Source organism: Anguilla anguilla, chromosome 5 (genome assembly GCF_013347855.1).
Source record: "Anguilla anguilla isolate fAngAng1 chromosome 5, fAngAng1.pri, whole genome shotgun sequence".
NCBI classification, from domain to species: domain Eukaryota; kingdom Metazoa; phylum Chordata; class Actinopteri; order Anguilliformes; family Anguillidae; genus Anguilla; species Anguilla anguilla.
In genome coordinates, this window is record NC_049205.1 from 62,916,578 (window position 1) to 62,939,718 (window position 23,141).

Below are 23,141 nucleotides of genomic sequence, written 5' to 3' on the forward strand. Positions count from 1 at the left end.
TGGGGGGGGGAGTATAAAGTTCCACCAGATAAGAAGACAGCCGGTGTCGCCATGTCACTAGGCAGGAACGAAGCTCCTGCCCCCCCCCCCCGCCCCTGCCCCCGCCTGTTTGTTTAAAATGCCGCCGGTCCCCACGACAGGGGCGTGTGGTGATGCACGTGCTCACTGAGCTTTTCGGAACGTGAAGAAATTTATCAGCCGGCTTCACTGAGAACGGTCCGGGGCTCGGGTCCTGTTTTCCGTGGTGAAATAACAGTCTAACGCGGTCGATAAAGATTGATAAAGACTGCAGTACTGTCTATGGTTTGCCCCCCCCCCCCCCCCCCCCCCCGCCCCAGTTTAAAGTGACATTACCACCCACATCCACAGGGCCCCCTGGGACCAAAGGGCGATCAGGGCGCCACAGAGATTATAGACTACAGCGGGAACATCCAGGATGCACTGCAGGTGAGGAACCCCCGTCTCCCAGGCAACACGCGCTGTATGGTATTTCTGACTGCAAATGTTCACCCCTTGTGTTTTTCCTCAAAGTTTATTCAACCTTCACTTATATCCTCCTGCCTCAAGGTGGCGATATAACTGTGTGGAAATCACGTGAAGTTGCTGAAGTGCTGGAGCACAGAGAAAACTGTCCATTGCTGTGCAACAGCATGTGAAACACTGGCCGTATGCATTACTGCATAAGCAGTGTGAAGCAGTGACATGCTTGTAAATTCATAGGACCATTACTGAGGATTAATTGTGCTGTCATGAAGGTTATATAGTGATATATAGTGTCACTACCAAAAGTTACATAATCACTGACCTTCACATGAACCTGTACTGTTCCTGGAAAGCTGTAACAATGATCATAAATACCTCCATCAGATTAAATGGCTTTATGTAAAGGTTATGGTAATGTAAGATAATATTGTGCGGTTATTGTGAGTGCCCCTCTGTAGCATCGTGAATATGATACAGCACTTTATATCTGAAAGGGAGACCCACACAATAGTTCTCTTAAAGGTCATATTCACACACTGCTGGAAGAGGGGAGATGTTGCTTTTATGTTTACGGCTCGGTGCTTATTAATACTTAACCAAGTAATCTGATCTCTCCCTCACCTGCAAGCAGAAGATATCCACTATTACAGTGACGGTAATGAGCCTTTATCTAGTATGTTTAAAAGCATGCCATACCCTCAGACAGCATGGAGACCTGGTGTATGTGGTGTGAGGCTCTTTACCTGTTCCAGCTGAGGCATGTTTTTATGATGTCATAATTAGGTGGTGCACTTGACACATGATGTACTGTGATGTCGTAATTAGATATTAATGATGAGTTAGCACTCTAGAACAGAGGGAGGGAACATTGTGATGTCACAATTAGTTACGTTGTTCATCTGTGGGTTTCAGTGTGCAGTGTACATGAGATTCCTAAAATTGTTGATACTGCCCTGGAGAGCCACAGTTTCTGCTGAATTTTGGTGTCCTTCAGCACTTATTTGACTGAAGTCATTGATTGGCTAAAAACTGCACTTGCTTCCAAGGCCTAAATTGGCTGCTGATTGAAAGGACACCACTAAAACACGCAGATGCTGCAGCCTTCCTGGACTTGAGTTTAAGATCTGTGGCCTATATCATTAATGAGATATAACAAACATATTTTTTAAAATCATGTTAAAATGACATAGCGTGAGAACCTGTTATATCATGAATATAAGCACAGCTTGTGGGGTGTTATTTGACATTATTCAGGTTGCTCGCCACGTCCCTGTGTGTGTTTGTGTGTGCCTTTATATTGTAACGTGTTGCTGGTTATGATGGGATTATTTTACCTTTTTTGAATCACATGCCTTGCGCTTTTTCCTAAGTTCTAATGGCTGTAATTGTTGTGTGTTTGCGGCTTTACCTGCGAAACATTTCAACAAACACCTGTCTCACCTCTCACCTCCCTCCCCTGTCTAGGGTCCACCTGGACCACCTGGGCCAATAGGACCACAGGGACTGAAGGTAAACAAGCTATGACCTCCGCCCACAGTGCTGGAGTGACGGTTCATGCAGGGCAGGTGATGTTCAGGGCCATTTGAGTATATCACAGGTCCCAGCTTGCCTAACCAGGACTCCTGCATGTGTACGTAATATTAACCAGCGGACTCCAGTTTATAAACAGATAAACAGGTGTATGGACACATGAAATGGAGCTAATGTTTTGGAAGGTTGAATCCTGGTCACATGACCCTGCTGTCCGCGGTTCCTGTTTGAGTGGATCGGTCTCATTGCAGGGGGAACGAGGAGCGTCTGGTTTTCCTGGACTCGACGGTGAGAGGGTAAGTTTGATCCTGAGTGGCTGCTTGATGGGCACACCGACACCACATCAACGTCCTCGATTCTGATTGGTGCCTCTCTACTCCCGCGTCAGCTTCCTCGATTCTGATTGGTGCCTCTCTACTCCAGCCTTAGCTTACCTTGTTTCTGATTGGTCCCCCTGTACTCCCGCGACAGCTTCCTTGAGTCTGACTAGTCCCCCTCTTCTGCCGCCTCAGCTACCTTGAATCTGATTGGTCCCCCTCTTCTGCCGCCTCAGCTACCTTGATTCTGATTGGTCCCCCTCTTCTGCTGCGTCAGCTACCTTGACTCTGATTGGTCCCCCTCTTCTGCCGCGTCAGCTACCTTGATTCTGATTGGTGCCCCTCTACTGCCATGTCAGCTTCCTCGGTTCTGATTGGTCCTCCTGTACCCCCTCCTCCCCCAGGGCATGAAAGGGTCAAAAGGAGACGCGGGTTCCACGGGACTGGCTGGAGAGAAGGGTTCCCTGGGACTACCTGGATTACCTGTAAGATCATCCATTATCGCACGAATAATTAAATCTTTGGGATGTGTCCATTCTTGATGTTTTTTTTCTCCTGATTAATCAAGAAATGCTTATTTGGTTTTCTGACCCTAAATATCTGTGGGAGCATTCTGATTGGCATTCTGGGTGTGCCAATAAAAAACGAAAAACATGTGCTGTTGCCAGTGCTCCTGGAGCAGTTAATGAAAACTGGTTTTGCTTTAATCCTTAAAACTGGCAGCCAGTTCAGTGCCGGGAAACCAAGTGAGATTATTTACAGGTAACTGCGTCACTGGCTGTTTTCTTGGAGCCAATAAAATGCTGCGTATCAACAAAAACCAGAACACCCTGTGGAAGAAGACCTGGAATAATAAAACTGTGTGTGTGTGCCTGTGTGCGTTGCGTGTGTGTGTGTGCGCGTTTGTGTGTGTAAGGTGTACAGTGTCCAATCAAACAAACTGAGTGGGATAAACGCCTACACTTCTGATCTTGCCATTGGCAGGGTGTGAACGGCTTCAAAGGTGACAAGGGTGACACCGGGTTGTCCGGCGCTCAGGGACCGTCAGTAAGTACGCTCCTCATCTTACAAACGTACACAGGCCACCATGTTATCTCCTTCCTAGGGACGGTCTAAAAAGAGCCTCTTCGGATGGCCTCGTTTATTTTTTTCATTTTATTTTCTCTACTCAGTTCTGCATGTGTACAGTAAAGATGCCTTAGCACCAACAAGCTGCCCAGGTGTCTTTTCTTTACTCAATAACCACAAATCCTTCTGCTGTACGTCTCTGGGTGGAGATGACTGATCAGCAGCCTAGTTTTCCCAAGGCTAAATGCACTGTATTTCCTTTGCTCATGTAAGATTTATGGCTTCTGTAAATCCATATCCATGTAAAATGTGTGTCTGACAGGGATAACTCACCCCCCCCCCCCCCCCCCATTGTCTCTCCCTCGCAGATTGTTGGCCCCCCCGGGGCTCCTGGCCCCCATGGCCCCCCAGGACCCATGGTGAGTAAGAAGTTCCAAAATTTCGGAAAGATCTGTTGCCCTCAGTCAAATAGGCTAAAGGCATCTTACTGCAGATACATGGAGCCTCTTATTGCAGGTAGACCTCTTACAGAAGGTACCTGGAGCCTCTTACTGCAGGTAGAGCTCTTACCGCAGGTACCTGGAGCCTCTTACTGCAGGTAGACCTCTTACTGGCGTCGCTGCCCTTTACCATACTAGTTGTGCTGAGCTAAGCACAGGAATGGCTGGTCATAGTGCCTGATGTGCAGTGGACCCTTATCTGATAATCCACTGTGCATCAGAGCAGACGATAAGCAGTCTCACCACCATGTAACGGACAGTCCATACCTGGGAACACCTGTCTGTCCTTTGGCACAGCTGTCTGTGTGTCTGTCTGAAACCGGTTGTTGAGCATTTTGTGACCCTTATGGATCCGTTCGACCGTCTTCCAAAACTTAGCCTTGTATTTCCTTGTTTTCCTTGTATTTTCTCTGTTGGTTTTTATAGGGGGGGGGGGGGTCATTTTATGTGTTGGAAGCAGACGTAGTGCTAACTGTGTGCGCTCCTTCTGTTCACAGGGGCCCAATGGGATTCCTGGACCCAAGGTTAGTCAAACGAGAGTTGGCTTTGCAGTTCTGCAGTACTGCGTATGTAGTAAACGACCCCAGCAGGGCTATCAATAACAGGAGATGATGACATGTGTATTTATGCATTGGCACAGAGGTAAAGTTATGAAATCAGGGAGGAGTGTGTTACCTCTGTGCCAACGCAAATACATATGTCCTCATCTCCTGTTGTTGATAGCCGAGGGATCAGCTGTTCTCTTTGCTGTTTTGCTGTTACGTTGCATTGATCCATCTGAACTCGCCAAGAGTTCAACCAATATCAGGGCTGCATAAATAGATTATATGCATAAATACTGTGGAAGTGAAAGCTGTGAAAGTCCCTCGGGGTAAGAGAATCCGCTAAGTGCCTGATATGTAAATGTCAAGTTCACGTCTAATTTTGCCAGATTAATCAGGAAATGCTCATTTCAGACCCGCCCAACACCTCTCTCAAACAGAAGCTGAGGGGCTTGTGTCTGTAAGCTCATTGGGCCTCATTCACAAAACCTTTCTTAAATTATTCTTAATTCTTAATTATTCTGTTCTTAAAGGTTTTCCTACGAAAAAAACTATGTGATTCATATGGGGGTGAAAGTGTCTCTCTGTGTTACAGGGAGATTTGGGGGTGCACTGGGGTGAAAGTGTCTGTCTGTGTTACAGGGAGATTTGGGGGTGCACTGGGGTGAAAGTGTCTGTCTGTGTTGCAGGGAGATATTGGGGTACACTGGGGTGAAAGTGTCTGTCTGTGTTGCAGGGAGATTTGGGGGTGCACTGGGGTGAAAGTGTCTCTGTGTTACAGGGAGATATTGGGGTGCACTGGGGTGAAAGTGTCTCTCTCTGTTACAGGGAGATATTGGGGTATACTGGGGTGAAAGTGTCTCTCTCTCTGCTACAGGGAGATATTGGGGTACACTGGGGTGAACGTGTCTCTGTGCTACAGGGAGATATTGGGGTACACTGGGGTGAAAATATCTCTCTGTGTTGCAGGGAGATTTGGGGGTGCACTGGGGTGAAAGTGGCTGTCTGTGTTGCAGGGAGATTTGGGGGTGCACTGGGGTGAAAGTGTATGTGTGTTACAGGGAGATTTGGGGGCGCACTGGGGTGAAAGTGTCTGTCTGTGTTACAGGGAGATTTGGGGGTGCACTGGGGTGAAAGTGTCTGTCTGTGTTGCAGGGAGATTTTGGGGTGCACTGGGGTGAAAGTGTCTCTGTGTGTTACAGGGAGATATTGGGGTACACTGGGGTGAAAGTGTCTGTCTGTGTTACAGGGAGATTTGGGGGTGCACTGGGGTGAAAGTGTCTGTCTGTGTTACTGGGAGATTTGGGGGTGCACTGGGGTGAAAGTGTCTGTCTGTGTTACAGGGAGATTTGGGGGTGCAGTGGGGTGAAAGTGTCTCTCTGTGTTGCAGGGTGATTTGGGGGTGCACTGGGGTGAAAGTGTCTGTCTGTGTTGCAGGGAGATTTGGGGGCGCACTGGGGTGAAAGTGTCTGTCTGTGTTGCAGGGAGATTTGGGGGCGCACGGGCTGAAAGGGTCACGTGGAGAGCCGGGGCACAAAGGGGACCGAGGACCCCTGGGACTCCCCGTGAGTACAGCAGAGCATGCTGGGTACACGCCGCCCGCGTCTGTCTCGCTCACCTCGGTACGCGGTGCTTCCGCTGGCTCAGAGACTCCGCCCAGCATCCGGAACCATCCGGAAGCACCCCCCCCCCCCCCCCCATCTGTTCCACCGCAGGAATAATTTGTACACACCATGTTCGCCAGCATCTGCTGGGTTAGGCTGGGTCGGTCCGCAGTGTCAAGTGTGGGGGTGCGTTTTCATCAGAGGTGTCGGTTAGCGTGTGAACATCCGCCGCGGAATGTGACGTCGCCGCCGGAGAAGAACTACGAGTGCGATTGGTTAGCTCAGTGGGCCAATCGTGTCTTTTGGTGCAGGGGTTGCCCCCTAATTTCGAAAACCCACAGAAGATCTTCCCCACTGCAGAGGTGCCAGTGACTGGGGTCATGTGGCTGATGTCTGTCAGTTACTGCTGCTGTTTGACAGAAGCGGAAAGGGTGCGAATAGCTCCTGTGGCTGGGTCTTTAGCCCGGTGGGTTAATTGGTTGGGACAGGGGTTCCAAGCCAACAGCAGACCTAACCCCTATTTGCAGAGGTGCTGGCAGGGATTTTTGGGGCCCATGAGAAGATCTGACATTGGGCCCCCCCCCCCACCCCAGGCCACCCCATTCCTGCACCCCCCCCCCCCCCACCCCCACAGGCAGTCCAGGGGTTGAGGTGCTGGAACACACACCCCTCTGTTGCTGGACTTGTGTCTCAGCCATCGAAAGACCGGCACGGCCCCGGGCGACGTTCTGCGCCTGAGAAAATTCTGTCGTCAGGCTGCTGCGCACTGCGCTGTTTTTCCTGTACCGCGTGTGCCGCAACATTCACCCGTGTGTGTGTGTGTGTGTGTGTATGTGCGTGTGTGTGCCTGCGTGCGTGCGTGTGCGCATAACCCTAACCTCACACTTCTCCACCCCAGTCTGAGACCGAACTTAAGCTTGTAATTAACAAATAGAGACCTGCAGGTGTAATGGCTGTTCACCCCACTAAGCAGTCTCTACGGTGTAGCGGAAAATAGATTTGCAGAGCGGATATTGCTGAACGCCAGTACAGTGCGGAGGGCATAATGACGGTTTGGAAAGTTACACAAGTCTAGTCTACCCTAAACTGACACTCACAGCTGTGACAAATGGCCCTGGCTGCTGCTGCTGCTGCCGCCATGGAAGCCATTATAACTTTATGTAATTAATAAAAATATAACAATTATCTCCGTAAGTTACGTGTTGCGTTTTCATAACTGTCCCTGTCTTAATGTGTGATGTCACGAGGTGTGTGTGTGCGTGTGTGTGTATGCACGTGTACGTGTGTGTGCGAGTGTATGAGTGTGTGTATATGCATGTGTGTGCTGTAAATTCCTTGCGTTTTGTGTTCTTGGGGGGGTTTCTGCAGTAACCTCCTCCGAAGTATCGCGTGTGTGTGTGTGTGTGTGTGTCGCTGTGTTCATCCTGTACTAATCCCCTGTTCATTTCACTCACCCCCTCCCCCCCCCCGCCCATAACCACGCAGGGGGCGTCAGGGTTGGATGGCAAGCCCGGAGTCAGGGTGAGTGGCAGCTGTGTCTGTTCTAACCCCGCCCCCCCCCCAAGCCACGCCTCTTTGTTTCCCCAGTGTGACTTTCAAGGAGGGATTTCAAAATCCAATCCTGGAGGGCTGCAGTGTTTGCTGGTATTTGGTGTGTTGCGGTACTAACTGGTGCTTAATTTAAGTCCCTGATAAGTCACTGCCTGGCTAAAGAGGCCACACATTTTAAAATGGCTGCTGACTGAAATAAACCCTAAAACCCTCAGAGTCACTGCGGGCCCCCCAGGAACTGGAGTCAGCCCCACTTTACCATAGTAGCTCTCAGACTGGAGAGTGCTGGCCATTCTCATGACAACCACAGACCCCGCCCCCCCCCCCCCCCCACCACCACCACCACCCCTACCCCCCCACCCCCTGACCGGCTCTGTCCACACGGCTGTACCTCTGTCCTTATGAAGCTGTACTGAGATGATATTACCTGGTGAGTCACCCACTCCATGTGCATGCAGCTGCCCACGGGCCAGTGTTCGGAGTGTGTCTCCTCTGGCACGGAAAAGCGGTTTAAAGAGGCCTTTTAGACCCTCTGAGGTTTATTTAATCATCTCCACAGTTCTGTCGTAAAAACACCTATCTGCTGCTTGTTGCTTTTTCTTGTGAGGTTTGTCATTTGTCCAGTTTGTTTTTGTTTTGTTTGTTTTTTCATCTCAGTAGTGAGCTAAGTATAATAACCAAAATGGACAACAGATCTCTTGAATTTGATTGGCCGTAGAGTGTGAAATTGGGTGGAGGAGGTGTAATTTGGCTGAGAGCTGTGGCACGCTATAACCCCCTTTTTTCTCCTGTCTGTAGGGAGTGGATGGGCCTGCTGGCCTCCCTGGACCCGCCGGTCCCAAAGGAGACCAAGTGAGTACTGATCCGTTCCGTCTCTGTGCCTGTCCTCCACCAAAATGGCGGCCAATTTTGGAAGCCATTTTAAAATGGCCGTCCCGGAAAGTGTCTATTTCTCCTTTTGGCTGGTGTAGACAGTGCAACACTGCCCTACAATCTGATATAAGCATAGCAGGGCTCCCTTAGTCCTGGCGACAGACGATTCCTATCCTCGAGGGTCGCAACTGTTTTAATCAAAATGTTTCTTCTATATAGTCAGTCAAGCTCCGTTTTTGTTGCCAGTTACAGTAAGATTGTCACACAGTTGCTTTAGTGCAGACATTCCCCATACGGAATAAAATCAGTGAATGAACAGGTAAAGTTGTCGCACCTCAGGATCACACAGTACTTGTCAAATTGACTCACTAGATGGACCCCTTGTTACCTTAGCTGCCCCTGATTGCACACCTGTCTCTAAGTCTCAAAAGAGGTCACGAGGAATGTTCCAGAATACCTTGTGATCTGCAGAAGAACATCACCTGACATTCAGGTGGCACTGGGAAACCAGACTGTCCGGGTGACAGATCTTTCAGTGCCATGGTCCCCAAACCTTGGAATGCTCTCTCATAACACCTTTTCTAGTTTTACTACCAGTTCCTCATTCAGATCTCAGTTAAAAACACACATTTTCAACACACCTTTTCATGCAACAAAAGGTGTTCCACTCACACTACCTTCTATCTCTCTATTGCTGCTTTTACTCTGCTGCTCATATAGTTTTTAGTGTATTTACCTTTGTGTGTGTGTGTGTGTGTGTGTGTGTGCAGTATCTGGTGAATCTATAGGATCTGTAGCATTGTGTGGTGTTTCAGAGCAGAGTATCTGGTGAATCTATAGGTTCTGTGGCAATGTGTGGTGTTTGAGCTGAATATCTGGTGAGTCTATATGATCTGTAGCGGTGTGTATTGGTTGAGAGCAGAGTGCCTGGTGAATCTATAGGATCTGTAGTGGTGTGTTTGAGAGTAGCGTATCTGGTGAGTCTATAGGTTCTGTGGCAGTGTGTGCTGACAGCTGACATTGAGCTTTTTTTTTTATGTCAGGGTGAAAAGGGTCCTGATGGTGAGCCCGGATCCCAGGGACCACAAGGACTTCCTGTGAGTCTTTACGGACTTCCTGTGCTGAGGGAAACGCTTGTATTTTCAAGTGCTGGCTGTGACAAATAAAAACACTTTGACTTTGTTTTTCACTGAGATTGAAATGGATGTTACTGACAGTACTTCCTGCTTTAAGCGACCTACTTGGGTGTGACCTACAATACATGACAATGTAAAGGTCAAGTTCTGAGAATGCCTGCTGTGAGTTTGTCAGACGTCTGGTCCCACCCTGAGGCTGCATTTTTAAGATGCCTGCGCTGTGAACGCAGGAGGGGTGAACGGCCTCTCTCTGTTTTTCAGGGTTCTGCTGGCACACCTGGATCAGATGTGAGTGTGGATGTTTTTTTTTGTTTGTTTTTGTTCTTTTTCTCCTGTTTTGGAGTGGGAGGCATAAAGACTGTACTGCATAATACTGTTACTATTGACGAACAGTAGTGCATTGTGTGTGTGCGCGTGCGGGTGTGTGTGTGTGTGTGTATGTGAGTGTGTGTGTGTACACACATACGTGTGTGTGTGTACACACATACGTGTGTGTGTGCGCGTGTGTGTTTGTGTGTGTGTGTGCACGCACGCACGCATGCACAAATGTAAGTGTGTGTGTGTGTGTGTGCACGTGCATGCGTGCGTGTACGTGTGCGTGTGTGTGTGGGTGCAGAAAATAGCACATACCACCTGTTAATTACTGTACTTCACCTTATGCTGCAGTCAGCGGTAAGCGAGGCTGTGAGCCCTTTTATAGCTTTGTGTTTATGAGTGTGTACATTTAATCTGTTTGACAGTATGAGTTATTTAACTAATCAGAAATATGCATAATTTCTCACAGAAGTTAATTGAATAAAGTCAGTAAAGAAGCCTTTGTTCAATAAGCGTAAATGTATACATTTTTAAAGTGGTGTTGGTAGGGGGGGGCTGCTGGTCTGGGGGGGGGGGGGGGTTGATTCCATGATGACTTGTTTTGTTTTGCAGGGTATCCCAGGGTTACGGGGGGAGAAAGGGGACCCTGGTGAGAGAGGAGAAAAGGTAATATAGAATAATGTTCCTGAAATTTCCGCACTCACAAAAGCCATTTGATGAAGCCTGCTGTCTATGGACAATGAATGGTTCACTTTTAATGGAGCAATTTAACTAATTACTGCAATTACAGCTGCATACTGACTGCGCAGTCCAGCTGCATATGAAGTGTATCTGTGACACACTGACTGTGCAGTCCGTCTGTGCATGTAGTGTAACTCTGACACACTGACTGTGCAGTTCAGCTGCACATGAAGTGTATCTGTGACACACTGACTGTGCAGTCAAGCTGCAAATGAAGTGTATCTCTGATGCTGTGAAGCTCTCATTTCCTTGAACACCTAGTGTTAAGTGTACGTCCTACAGAGGGGTGCAGTTTTGGGGAGGTTTTGAGACATCACTCCCTCTCCTGCTTTTCTCTCTCCTTCCTCCAGGTTTCCTCTTGCTCCTGTTTTCCCCTTCTTGTTTAATCCTTTTCTTCTCTGTTACCTGTGTCCTCCCATCTTTGTGAGGTAACACTCTCCTCCTTGATCTCTACCCTCTGTCATGTCCAGTGCTGTCTAATTTACAGACAGGATGAGGGTGACCATTACGAATAACGTAAAGGCTTAAATATTTACTTAAATTACATTACATTACATTACAGGCATTTGGCAGACGCTCTTGTCCAGAGCGACGTACAACAAAGTGTATAACCATAACCAGGAACAAGTATGACGAAAACCCTAGAGAGAAGTACCGGTCCAAGTGCAGGGAACAACCGCGTAGTTCAACTTGGACCCTGAAGGTTAAACTGATTAACACTAACCCAACGAGAACGGCAATGGCAATTAAATAAATAAAAAATCATTATATGCTAAACCAAGTATAGTTAGGTTAAACTATAAATCAATTTTAGTACAGCAGTGGGCAGTATGTTTTTATAATACTATACCAAGAAGGCAAAATATTATATTTCACAGATTATCAGTTAAATGAAACTACCAGAGGTAGTAATTTATTCAGCTGCATGTGTTCATGAAGGTTTCTCAGATTATTTGACTTTCCAGTTAAACCAAATTGCCACAAAATGATTTGATTAAATTTATTATGCTGAGCCTGTAGGGCTCAATATGGCTAAATGCTCAGTGGCCAACTACTCTGCACTGTCAAACAGGAGAACCTGAAATGAACCTGGTTGCGTCAGATAAGGTGAGGATTTTGACTGTATTTAAGCGCAAGCAAATATTTAGTCTGTTTTACCGGTCAAGACAACTGATCAAAATGTCTGACATTTAGAATTAGTCAAAATAAGTAAAGCGTTGAAATGGTCTCCCTCGTTGAATCCTATACAAATGTATGGTCTCCTGGACTCTGATTGGATCTGGTTGTTCTGACTGTACCACTGTGTCCACAGGGGGGTGAATGGAAAGATCTGATTGTTCTGACCGTACCATTGTGTCCACAGGGAGAGACGGGGAAGATCCGGTCATTCAGACCATACCATTGTGTTCACAGGGGAGATGAGGAGGATCCGGTCGTTCGGACCGTGCCATTGTGTTCACAGGGGGGTGAAGGGGAAGATCTGGTTGTTCTGACCGTACCATTGTGTCCACAGGGGGAGAAGGGGAAGAAGGGGAAAAAGGGGCCTAAGGGGGAGAAAGGCGAACAGGGTGCCCCTGGATTAGATGCCCCCTGCCCGTTGGTATGTCCCAGCTGAGAGCTGAGAGAGAGCTGCCCGCGGTCATGCGTAAGGTTGGGGAGCTGGGGGGAGCAGCAGTCCTGCACCTGTCCAGACAGTATCAGCACCTGCAGCAGCCCTGACCTCTGACCTGTACATTCCCTACAGCTGAACTTGACCTCTTGTACATTCCATAGACCTGTCCTCCGACCTTTGACCTCCGACCCTTGACCAAAAAAGTGCGACTTGGTAGAGAGTAAATCCCCCACCTGCCCTGCCATTACTGACAGTCCCAGATGAGGACAGAGGAGGTGAGGACTGTGGCTCAGGTGTAATCACTGCGGTCCAAATATCCTGATGGGAGGGAAACACTGCCCCCACCATCGGGGACGGGCGTGGCTCAGCTGCGTGATGCTGATTCTGTCAGGGCTGCAGTCGTACAGAACTGCTGCTGCCCCCCCCCCGCTCGCAGTAACACTCCCAGTGTTAACCTGTGAACATGGCTCCCAGTAACACCCCCAGTGTTAATCTGTGAACAGGGCTCCCAGTAACACTCCCCGTGTTAATCTGTGAACAGGACTCCCATTAACACTGCCAGTGTTAATCTCTGAACAGGGGTTCCGGGGATTTAAAGGTGAAAAGGGTGATCCGGGCCAGCCTGGTTTGGACGGGCTGGACGCCCCGTGCCAATTGGTACAGTATTCTTTCTCCTTCCTACCTAACCCCCTCAACCCCCCCCCCCGCCCCCCTGCATGCCTCTCTGCACCCCCCCACCTCCCTTCCTCCCACCTCCTTTAGCAACCAAACTCAGTGCCAGGGTGGAGGCCCTTGTAAAAATGGCCCCACCCTCGTTCGGGTGTGTGGTGCGTGCTTTAGTAAGACACTGGCATCTGTGACGTGCTCCTCCCTAATCACCCTCACCCTCACCATCTCCAAGCGCTTCACAGTGCACTTTATTTTCCTCCTTCAGTCATGTTTCTTTCTTCCAAAGATTAATCAGTAAATTCTGATTTTTCAGACCCTAAAACTTTGGCTTTATTCCTGCAAATTCTGTTACCAGCTTGCAAAAAGCACCGAAAACTCTTGATATGTGTACTTATGACAGACCCAAGTCCTTGAGATAATTAGGGTCTGAAAATGAGTGTTTTCCTCTTATTGATCATAGAAATTCCCTTTCCTGAACCTTTCACAATGCCTTCTACTGCACACTCACCTCTGACTGACTTAAAGAATCACACATCCCTAATCGCAGTCACTGATATCTATAAATATGTGGCAGAAAAGGATTCGTATAAATTCACTGATAATGGTGTTTTACTAATTCTCTTCCCTGTATTGTTTCACCCTGTTGATATGTCTGCAAATTTTCTTGAAGTGATCTTATCGCAGCTTGATAAGGTAATGGTCAAACAAACTGGCTTTATCTTATCGCAGCTTGATAAGGTAATGGTCAAACAAACTGGCTTTACTGGCCCATAGTATTTTCTCTAACCTGTTTCTATTTTCCTTCTAATCACCCACTAAATCTCATGGTTCCCAGCTCTGACCCCTGGGGTACGCTGAGCTCTCAGTTCATTAGGTTCAATTTTGCTCTTTATTGAATCCTGATTACTAGATCTGATGTCTACATTTAAACTGATGATTTTATTTATTGTTTGCAGGACAGTCAGAGGTAGGGAACTGGGACCAAATATGCTAGACTTTGTTCTCCAGAGCTTTGCTATATACCAGAAAGAGCAGGTGTTTGCCTCCTCATTTACATACAGGTGTTTAATCCAGAGCAACCTAATACCGGTTCCCTAACCACTGTACCACGCTGTCATTGTGTGCTTGCGATATGCTAGCATCGGCATCACACAGCTTAAAACTTGCACAAGGATGACAAATATACATGTGTGTTTTCATATGTATTCTACCCTTGAAAGGTGTGAGGTCACAAATATGTCATGGAAATGTTCTTAACCGAACATTCTAATGCTGATGTCACAATAAATGCTGGTAATTTAAAAGCAATGACGTTCTGGCTGACGCTGACTTTGAATTTTGAAAAAAATATTACAAAAAAAAAACCTTCTCTTCAAAGGGTGACGTGGCTCACACAAATCGATATAATTAACATTTGCATTTTCATGGTCCGTTTCCACAAGTGACTTGCTCAGCTTGCATTCTTTTTTAATTTAATTTTTCAACGTAGGCACACCTTGTTGCTGAATGGGACAATGGCGGTGTCCCACACGTCCAGTTCCCTAGCCACTGTGCTACATAGCCGTCGCTCACAGAAACACTTCACTCTGTCAGGAGCCCTTCTGTCAGAGAAAGCAACATCTACAGAACCGTGTCATTAACACCGCACTGACAAACTCTTTGTTAGGTGACATCAGGTCCGGATCAGCGTTCAGTCCTCGGCTTAATCTAACTAAATTAATTGAGAGCTCAGCTGGAACCGAAACCAGTGTGCACCACGTTCACTGTGGGACCATAATGGGGTAACACCTCTTGCCCTGCCAACTACCAATACTACCAATCCTAAAATGGCTCCTAAATCCCCTGTTCCGCCTGTATTTCTGTCCTCTCTGTATGCCCCTGTGTTACTGTTCTCCTGCAGTGCAGGATGAAATCCCATAATCCTCTCTCCTCTCCTTCACCCTGTACCAATTGTGCAGAACTCGGTCGTTTACCACAGAAGAAGAAACCAATTACTGGAGAGCCATTTTTAATTTCAGTTTTAAAAAATGTACAGTGCTTTTTACAGAGACACCGTCACAAAGATGGTCTGCGAGATTTTTAAGGGGGGGGGGGGGGGGGGGGTAATTTGTCATTTCTGTTGAATTATGGGGTAATAGATGGTTGAGTCTCTTAAATTAATTTGAGGTTAATTTCATTTTAGAATAGTAAAAACAAATCTGTCAGAATTAACTTCAAGGCTGACTTGAAGCCTTAGAATCCTGGAACTGCAGCCAAAGACTTACGCGTCTTAAGTCTTTTTTTTTTTCGGTACAAATCCACTGAAACAACACATTGAGATTCTTGTTTGGCTCGAGACGGGCTTGCCACTGGGGAAATTCGCCGTTTGGCGTTTCTCCACGAACAAACACCATGCCTTTTCCCCTGCCACGGCCGGTGTTTCCAGACATTCTGATGATTACCGCCATTTAGCAGACGCTCTTATCCATTGAGCGACTCGCGCAACATTCTACACAGCATTTACACCGCATCCATTTGCACAGCTGGATATACGCTGAAGCAGTGCAGGTTCAGTACCTTGCTCAAGTGTACAACAACGCCAGTATTCTACCTGGGATTCAAACCTGCGACCTGCAGGTTTTTCCCCTCATTGCATCACCGCACGTCAGCTCCCGTCCATTTCAGCTTGCATGTCAAAAACCACCGAGTCGGCATGACCCATACACCACCCATCAGATAACTGGTATTTTACTTTACAAACGTGTTAATAAAAATGTGAAGCTGAGAGAATGGTCCTTTGGGTGAGTGAGGACGAATGCCTTCACATGACTAATGTAAATAAATATTGTAATGCAGTGCATCATTTCTGGCACATTCTGGTTGGCTGGTTTCATAACTGAATGCACTTATGTAAGTTATTTTGGCTAAAAGCATCTGTCAAATGACTAAATTGTAAATCGAATGCCTTTGAGGTGTAGTGCGTTCAGCATATACCCATTTCCAGCACATTTATCAGTTGTTGTATTATATTATATCGTAATAAAGCTCATATTAGCCTTCCTTGACATCAAACATACATTCCAGGATATTAATGAGAAATAAAATATTTTTTAAAGAAAAGCTACTGCTTGTAGTGCAGAAAACTGAACTGTCAGTGTTGTTTTTGGCAGGAATTTATATTTCATTCATGTAAATTCATATTTCATCTGTTTGCAGATTTATTCTTAGAAAAGACTGTTTGAATGTCCTTTGCCTATTTTTATTTACATTCACATATATTTAAGAGATTTTTATTTATATAATTTAATATATATATTTAAGATTTTACATGGAGCCTAGTACTCTGATGTCTTTTGATCTGCAACAGCAGCACAAAGTTGATCTACTGCACCACTTAGCAGAGATTTGATAAAAACCAAGGTGCTTTGCTGAGTTTAAGCTGGATGACGGGGATGCTTGGCTTCTTGTGTGTTGATTTAAAATGGCTGAATCTGAGCTGGGCTACTGGGGTGTTTAGCTTTTTGTGTATTGATTTAAAATGGCTGAATTCACATCTCTGCTGTTTCCTGTCTCACAGGGTCCAGATGGTCTGCCGATGCCAGGCTGTTGGCAGAAGGTAAGTCAACCAGGAAGTAACGCTCCTAATCACGAAGGGTCCATGCAAAGTATAAACTTAATTTAATGCCACTTTTCAGGGGTGTGTGTCACAACCTGACTTGTTATTATGGTTATTTATGAAATCTCTTTCAAAATAATTGTGTGTATATGTGTGGGTTGGGGGGGGGGGGGTGTAGCTCTCACTGGGAGGCCAGTTTTGCACCAGAACATGCAAAACGCACTCAATCTTTGTGAATGTATTGAGCAATGTATGAACACACATAAGATGCAGTCCTGACCGCATTAAGTTAAACTCCCCCTGTTAAACTTCAGTAACACATCGCTGGACTAACCCTCATCACCACCTGTCCTGTCTCTCTTGTGTTCTCTTGCAGTGATCACTCTTAATACCCAAAGCATGGAGTTTTTGTACATAATGCTTCATTTTATTTTGTATTTGTATTTATAGTTTTGTTTTGTTTTGTTTTTAAAATGAAAATGTAGATGTACACAAAGCTGTGTAACTGTGTTAAGTCGTCTCCCATAACAAATGTGTGCAAATTTCACGTCCGCATCGTGGAGCTTATTGACCGATAACTGAGGTCTCATGGGGCATGGTGTCGTGGCCTAGCTTGCTTGCATGGACAAAGAGGTCAAAGGGCACTTTGGTGGTGACATGGCCAAAGCAGAGACTCATGGGAAAGTGAGTTCTTTATGGAGGCGGGACCAGACTCACTGTAACGGGAGGTGATTGCTGTTGGTTCATCTCAAGTTCATCGTCCATCCATGCCACAGCACCAACTCAAATGACTAAAATGTTCATTCTTTAAAAAAAATATGCTAAATGCAAAACAAACAAAAAAAATGAAGAAAAAAAAACGCATGGGTGTTGTGTCCAACAAGGAATATATGTGAACGGATTATAATGTCTCTTTGTGGTGTGCTCAAACATGCGGCTTCCTCAAACACTAACTTGCTGCTCATTGCAACTTACCGCAAAAACAAAATGGATGGGAAAAAAAAAAACAAACAAAGCAGAGCACTGATTGGCTGTCCTCTTTCTTTCGTCATCTCCAAAGGGAATCACGCCATGGCTGGTGGTTTGACAAAAAAAAAACAAAAAAAAACAAAACAAAAGCCAATTCCCAGAAAGCGGTGATGAGTATTTTTGGTTTCTTTATCGCGGCGCGGCGCCCAGCAGCTCGAGCTTCCTGGCATCCCGCCATGAACTCTGTCTCCGGGGCCATGCTGTGAGCACAGCGGCCCTCACAGGAAGTTGCCTGGGGCCCTCACAGGAAGTTGTGTGGGGTCTGCCTGCAGGGCACAACAGCTCGGAGAGGCCCTGGACAGGACAGACAGACAGACGTGTGTTTTGAGAGAGAGAGAGTGCAGTCCAGGCCCCACTGTTGGCTCCCGACAGCTCGGGGGGAAGGGGGGCATTTTCGGTTGTTGTGGACAAGGGAAATGGAGGAGAAGAGCGTGGGCTTGGAAACCGTTTCAGAAGGTGCTTGGGAGAGAGGGAGATGGAACTTCTAAAGCAGCCAATCAGAGCTGCTGATGGAACCATCATGACTTTAATCTTTTTCTTTTTTTTTTCACCATTCATACGTAATGTCCTTAGGTGCCTCACTTTGGTAATTATTTTTTGGCAACCGTGACTTTTCTATCATGCTCTGAAAAAAAGGTTTTTTATTTTTGATGAATGGAATGCTTGCTATGTACCATGCAGTATTGTTCATTTTATTGTCTTATATCAATTTTCATGTATATTATGTTGTTGAAATTTTAATGGTAACCTGACACAAAACTATATTTTGTGCTGCAAACATACATGCTGATGTGGACTTGAATATATCTGTGAAGAAGCATTAAACATTTTACAATTACTGAAAAGTATCGTCTGTAAATTGTCTGGATTCACAAAAGATCCTGGTGATTTCTTAAATGTTAATTGTTAAATAAGACAGATGGATGTTTTAGCGTTGAGGTTTTTAGTGTAAGAAAAAAAGACTACCGTTGATGATAAATAACACCATGGAGAAAACGAAGAACATTTTCTGAGTTTTATTTTATTTTTTAAAATTTCTGTTTATTTGATTTATGACATCTCACGATGCTGTGCTTCAATTCCCCCAGTTTCTTGTTTCTTTGATTGTTGAACATGACCAGGAATAGTTTTCTGTTCTATGATTTATTTCCCAATGTAAATGTGTGTGTATGACGAAGTTCAAGTTCACTTTTTTTTTTTGTTTTGTGTTGTTGTTTTATTCAGAAAGTATCACCGATACTTTCTAGAATTTTTTTTTTTTTCTGTCCAATCGGACCAAACATGTTTCATTTTAAATCAAGTCATATTCTTTCTTACCAATATCCGTTCCACGGTTTGTGTGATTAGGTTGGGACTTCTGTCCTGTTCGCATGCTGAATCATGGTGAAACCTGGTTCCACTGGTGGATCCAGGAAGTGGTTCCCAGGGTAATATTTCTGATGGAAAGAATCTTGTCCAGCCCGCCCCACCTCCCCAGCTTGAAAACACCACAGCGCCACAGGCTCAAAAGCCTGATTTGAATATCAAATCAAGGTGTTAGCCTTTGGATGAAGTCTTTTGATTGGTTCACAGGTGGTGATTGACAGCACTGTGTTCACTGTGGCCATGTCCTTAACGGCCTCGTAACTACTGTGTCCTCAAAATACGTACTGTCTACTAAACGTTGCTGCCTACTGTTTAGTGTGCCGTTTGGTACATGATAGGCAGTATGCAAAAAAAAATATCCTCGCATGGATGTAACTCCCAAATTTCACTCAGCGAAACCCTGGAAATAAGTGCATCTACCGGGAATTTTAAGCACACTACATTTAGAGAAAATCTTGCATACTTTAACAACTTTTTTTCATCCAGTGTACTCAACTTTCATACTTAATAGTACGTAAGTATGCTCTTTTGGACAAGGCCAAAGCTATTTTCCACGCCTAGCTACGCATCTCCAAGCTTTACATTCCAGTGTTAGCAGGAAATAATATGGTTTCTCCTGGCAATGATGTTGCTGATGTCAGATCTGATGGAGTCCAAGGCTGACAGCCAGCCCTGTGTCAAGTCGATCGTTGCAACTTAAAACTTTCACACTAACGATGGCCGACCATGAATGAATAACACTGAAAGCACTGGATTTATAAACGAGCAGTAGGGCAGTGGCTCCCGGCCCTGTTCCTGGAGATCTTACCGTCCGGTAGGTTTTCATTTCAACCGTAATTTGGCACGCCTGATTCTGCTAATTAGCATCTCAATGAGATCTCTAGCTGTTGAATGAGGTGTGCTTTGTTAGGGTTGGAGTGAAAACCTAGAGGACAATAGATCCTGAGGAACAGGTTTGGGCAGCCCTGCCCTAGCTGTTGAACAAGGTGTGCTTTGTTAGGGCTGGAGTGAGAACCTACAGGACAGTGGATCTCCAGTAACATGTTTGGGAACCACTTCAGTCGGAGGTTTTAAGAAATACACCCTGGCTCAATCATCATTCAAATGACAGGCCCCCAGGAGTACCAGATATTACTTGGAAAACAAAGCTGTTATTTTCTTTAGTCTCTGAAATAATTTTCCTAATGTCCTTGGCAGCTATTCGCTGTGTTCTTTTGAATCATGTTACAAGATGTGAAGTTGTGTTTTTGTGCCATTTTAAAAAAAGGTGCATAATTTATTTAACTTTCCTTAAATTCAAATTTTTTTTTTGTTTTGTAATTGTGCATTTCATGGGTTGCACTCTTTAAGGTTGATCCATGTCAGTGCTGTTTTTCGAAGAACTATGACACTATGACGCATTTTGTAGGAAGACAGAATTAATTGTGAATAAGTATTGTGAAATTGCTTTGACGTTAATTGCATTAATTTAATTGGTCAATACCGCATAGGAGTACATGAGCTGTATTGAAATGTTTTTGTTTTTTTTCCTGCGGGAATGATCGACAGCCACAAAAATATATTCTTTTAATACATCATAAAAGAAAGTATGCAGATGTATATCGACTGCGCAAAACGAAAGCGTTATTATGCTTGTCCTCTTATTCCTGCAGTTGGTGTCTGGTTGAAACAATGTACTTTATTGTGTTTTGATTATATATTTGTCATGCCGGAGATATTTCATATTTGAGATATGCATTCAGATAAAAGTGTGCATATGCAGAATTTGTGTCTTACACAAGCAAGAAACAGCCTTGGAGTCTATATATTGTGCCATAAACAGTTTTGTTGCAAGTTTGCTATCTGAAGATGGACAGTTTTCAGTGGTGGCTTTCCAGTTTTCACTATAGCTACTTTTATGGGCTATATATGTCTTTATTTTAAATGCATACATACCGTCATGGGAAAATGCAACTAGCAGTCATTTTAAAGCTATGCCGTACCTATTTCCATTATGTGCACCATTTCAGATTGCTGCATTATAAATGTTTATTATAATTTTTACAACATACTGTAATTTTCTTTTCCTCCTTTCTTGCAGTTTTATATGCAAAACAGAATGCTTTTTTCCTGTTAGTGTTGCTACTGTTTGTAGTATTGTGAGTTAATGTGAGAACATATCAGTTTTACCTGTGTTCATTCAACATTTGTTTTTGAAATGTTTGAGGTCAATACAAGGATAGCACTTCAGAGTTATTGATCCCTGAACCTGCCAAACTGTTTGTGAAAAAAGTATAAAGTTTGATTTTAATTGTTAGCCAAAGTTAGACAAATGTTGATTGAATCTGAACCTGCCACAAAATATTTTTGTCATTCACACCCATATTATTTATCAATAAACTTGTCCTGGCCTGAATTTAGTTATGATCGGATTATGTAAATGATGTACAATAAACTTGCATAAATACATAAACCTTTTATGTCTAGAACCTCATCATTGAAACCAATGTTTTACTAAGACCCCTGATGGAGTCTGATGGTGATCACTTATATTTATCATTTATTTCCTCTCTGCAATTTGAAAAATCTGTTTTTAAACATACTTTATTTGCATTGCTGTTGTGAAGTTTTTTTTTGAAGGCCAACTCCAGTTTCTGTCATCACATTTTTTTAAAAGTGTGTGTTAAGTGTTGTTGTTGTCACAGATTTGGGCAGTTAAAAATGTGAGCCAGACTGCAGGGAATTCTGGGAAGACTACATTGCAGTCATGCAAATCAAAAATGCATGCCAGGACACATTAGAGACGACCAGGCCTTGTTTTTCTTGTACTGTGGATGTGCGATTATTAACTGAACCACACAATTTTCTTAAGCTAGGTCATGGCCGGTTTCCATTGAACTATATCTTCTCCCCCCCCCCCCCCCCCCCCCCCCCCCCCACCCAGGTGACTAAGGCCTTTTTTATCTAGTGGATTCCATGTGGATTCCTATTGACCGTATAGTTTCATTTTGAATAAAGAGTTTTCCTCACTGCTGTGCTGGGGCCATCAAAATAGCAATTCCTTTTTTTCGGCACACTTAATCTGATTTCCAGGAATCAATTACAGCATTCACTGATTCAGTAAGCGAACCCGATACAGCCAAAGCTCATCCCACATTACTTGACTGTCATATCCATTAACGGGAAATAATTGTACTGCAATTGGTGACATTTGAACTATATGTCATGAAGCCTACATTGCTCTCTCATATGCACGCTGTGACACCGGTCTTAACTGGGCAAGACAGCGCATTACAGCTTTAACTGTTATTGTTGTGAGCTGTATTATGCCATTATGACTGGTTATGGCTGGTGTTATGTCATGCTTATGGCAGTGTTATGTAGGCTTTATGGCATGTGTCTCCTGCCATAGTTGTCCTGTCGTGAGTGTGAGGGGTGTTGATGTCATTTGAGTCACCTGAGTTCACCTTTAGCCAGGTGCTGCTGCAGCCTTTAATGTTAGCTTCTTACTGCTACTGTTTCTCAGTTATTGTTATTGTTATTTTCATTCTTTTGGCTGCATTGAAGCTGTACCATTTGGAGCAAAAATAAATGCAGATTCGTGTGTTCATTTTCATGTATTGCTTATTGTATGTCTGTCTCTATGTTCTGTCTGTAGGGAAAATACATTTTTTACATCTTTTTATTTAAGTTGTTATACTTTAATCTGTTTTCAGTGAAGTTTCAGTGAAACTCTATGGGAAAGATACTTAAACAGTGATTTAAGTTTTATCAATGTTTCCAGGAGGACAGGAGAACATTAGTTTTTTTATATTATAATAAATGAAAACCGTCAAATTACAAGTCTTTCAAAACAAATGCTTGTTCAGTGATAAGGTAGGTGAGAGAAGTCTATATCTCAAACTATTTCCAAGCTTTAGATATTCCCAAATTATGAATATTATTGATTCAATAATTTGTTACAATAAGTATTGTTACAGATAATGTGTTATTGCATTCCGCTTCCGCATCTAGACCCGATCCTACTCTGGCTGCCCAACCTACCTCATCTACACCTGCGGTGTCTAATTAAAATGACTGATATCCGCGTTAAGGAAAGCCTCGTTTGTGTAGTGATTCTCTAAAGTTGCACGTTCCTCGATTACGCCCAATGGAGCGCACACAGGGGGCGGTGTTGCGTCGCCAGAAAGAAGGTGCGTTCTCGTTCTAGCTTGGCACGAGGATCCGTGGAG

General features: G+C 44.8%; 1 protein-coding gene across 1 annotated transcript in view; it reads left to right on the top strand.

Annotated features, from left to right (window-relative positions):
- Positions 1 to 18,403, top strand: part of LOC118228199 (collagen alpha-1(XXV) chain-like) — a 118,561-nt gene extending 100,158 nt beyond the window's left edge. Inside the window, exons 21-36 of the mRNA XM_035419537.1 lie at positions 370 to 447; positions 1,115 to 1,138; positions 1,948 to 1,992; positions 2,265 to 2,309; positions 2,735 to 2,815; positions 3,315 to 3,377; positions 3,767 to 3,817; positions 4,396 to 4,422; positions 5,925 to 6,005; positions 8,394 to 8,447; positions 9,512 to 9,565; positions 9,866 to 9,892; positions 10,532 to 10,585; positions 12,852 to 12,929; positions 16,498 to 16,536; positions 16,913 to 18,403. Coding sequence (XP_035275428.1) covers positions 370 to 447; positions 1,115 to 1,138; positions 1,948 to 1,992; positions 2,265 to 2,309; positions 2,735 to 2,815; positions 3,315 to 3,377; positions 3,767 to 3,817; positions 4,396 to 4,422; positions 5,925 to 6,005; positions 8,394 to 8,447; positions 9,512 to 9,565; positions 9,866 to 9,892; positions 10,532 to 10,585; positions 12,852 to 12,929; positions 16,498 to 16,536; positions 16,913 to 16,915 — 804 coding nt within the window. The 3' untranslated portion in view covers positions 16,916 to 18,403. The remainder of the gene's footprint in view (positions 1 to 369; positions 448 to 1,114; positions 1,139 to 1,947; positions 1,993 to 2,264; positions 2,310 to 2,734; positions 2,816 to 3,314; positions 3,378 to 3,766; positions 3,818 to 4,395; positions 4,423 to 5,924; positions 6,006 to 8,393; positions 8,448 to 9,511; positions 9,566 to 9,865; positions 9,893 to 10,531; positions 10,586 to 12,851; positions 12,930 to 16,497; positions 16,537 to 16,912) is intronic.
- Positions 18,404 to 23,141: the final 4,738 nt, after the last annotated feature.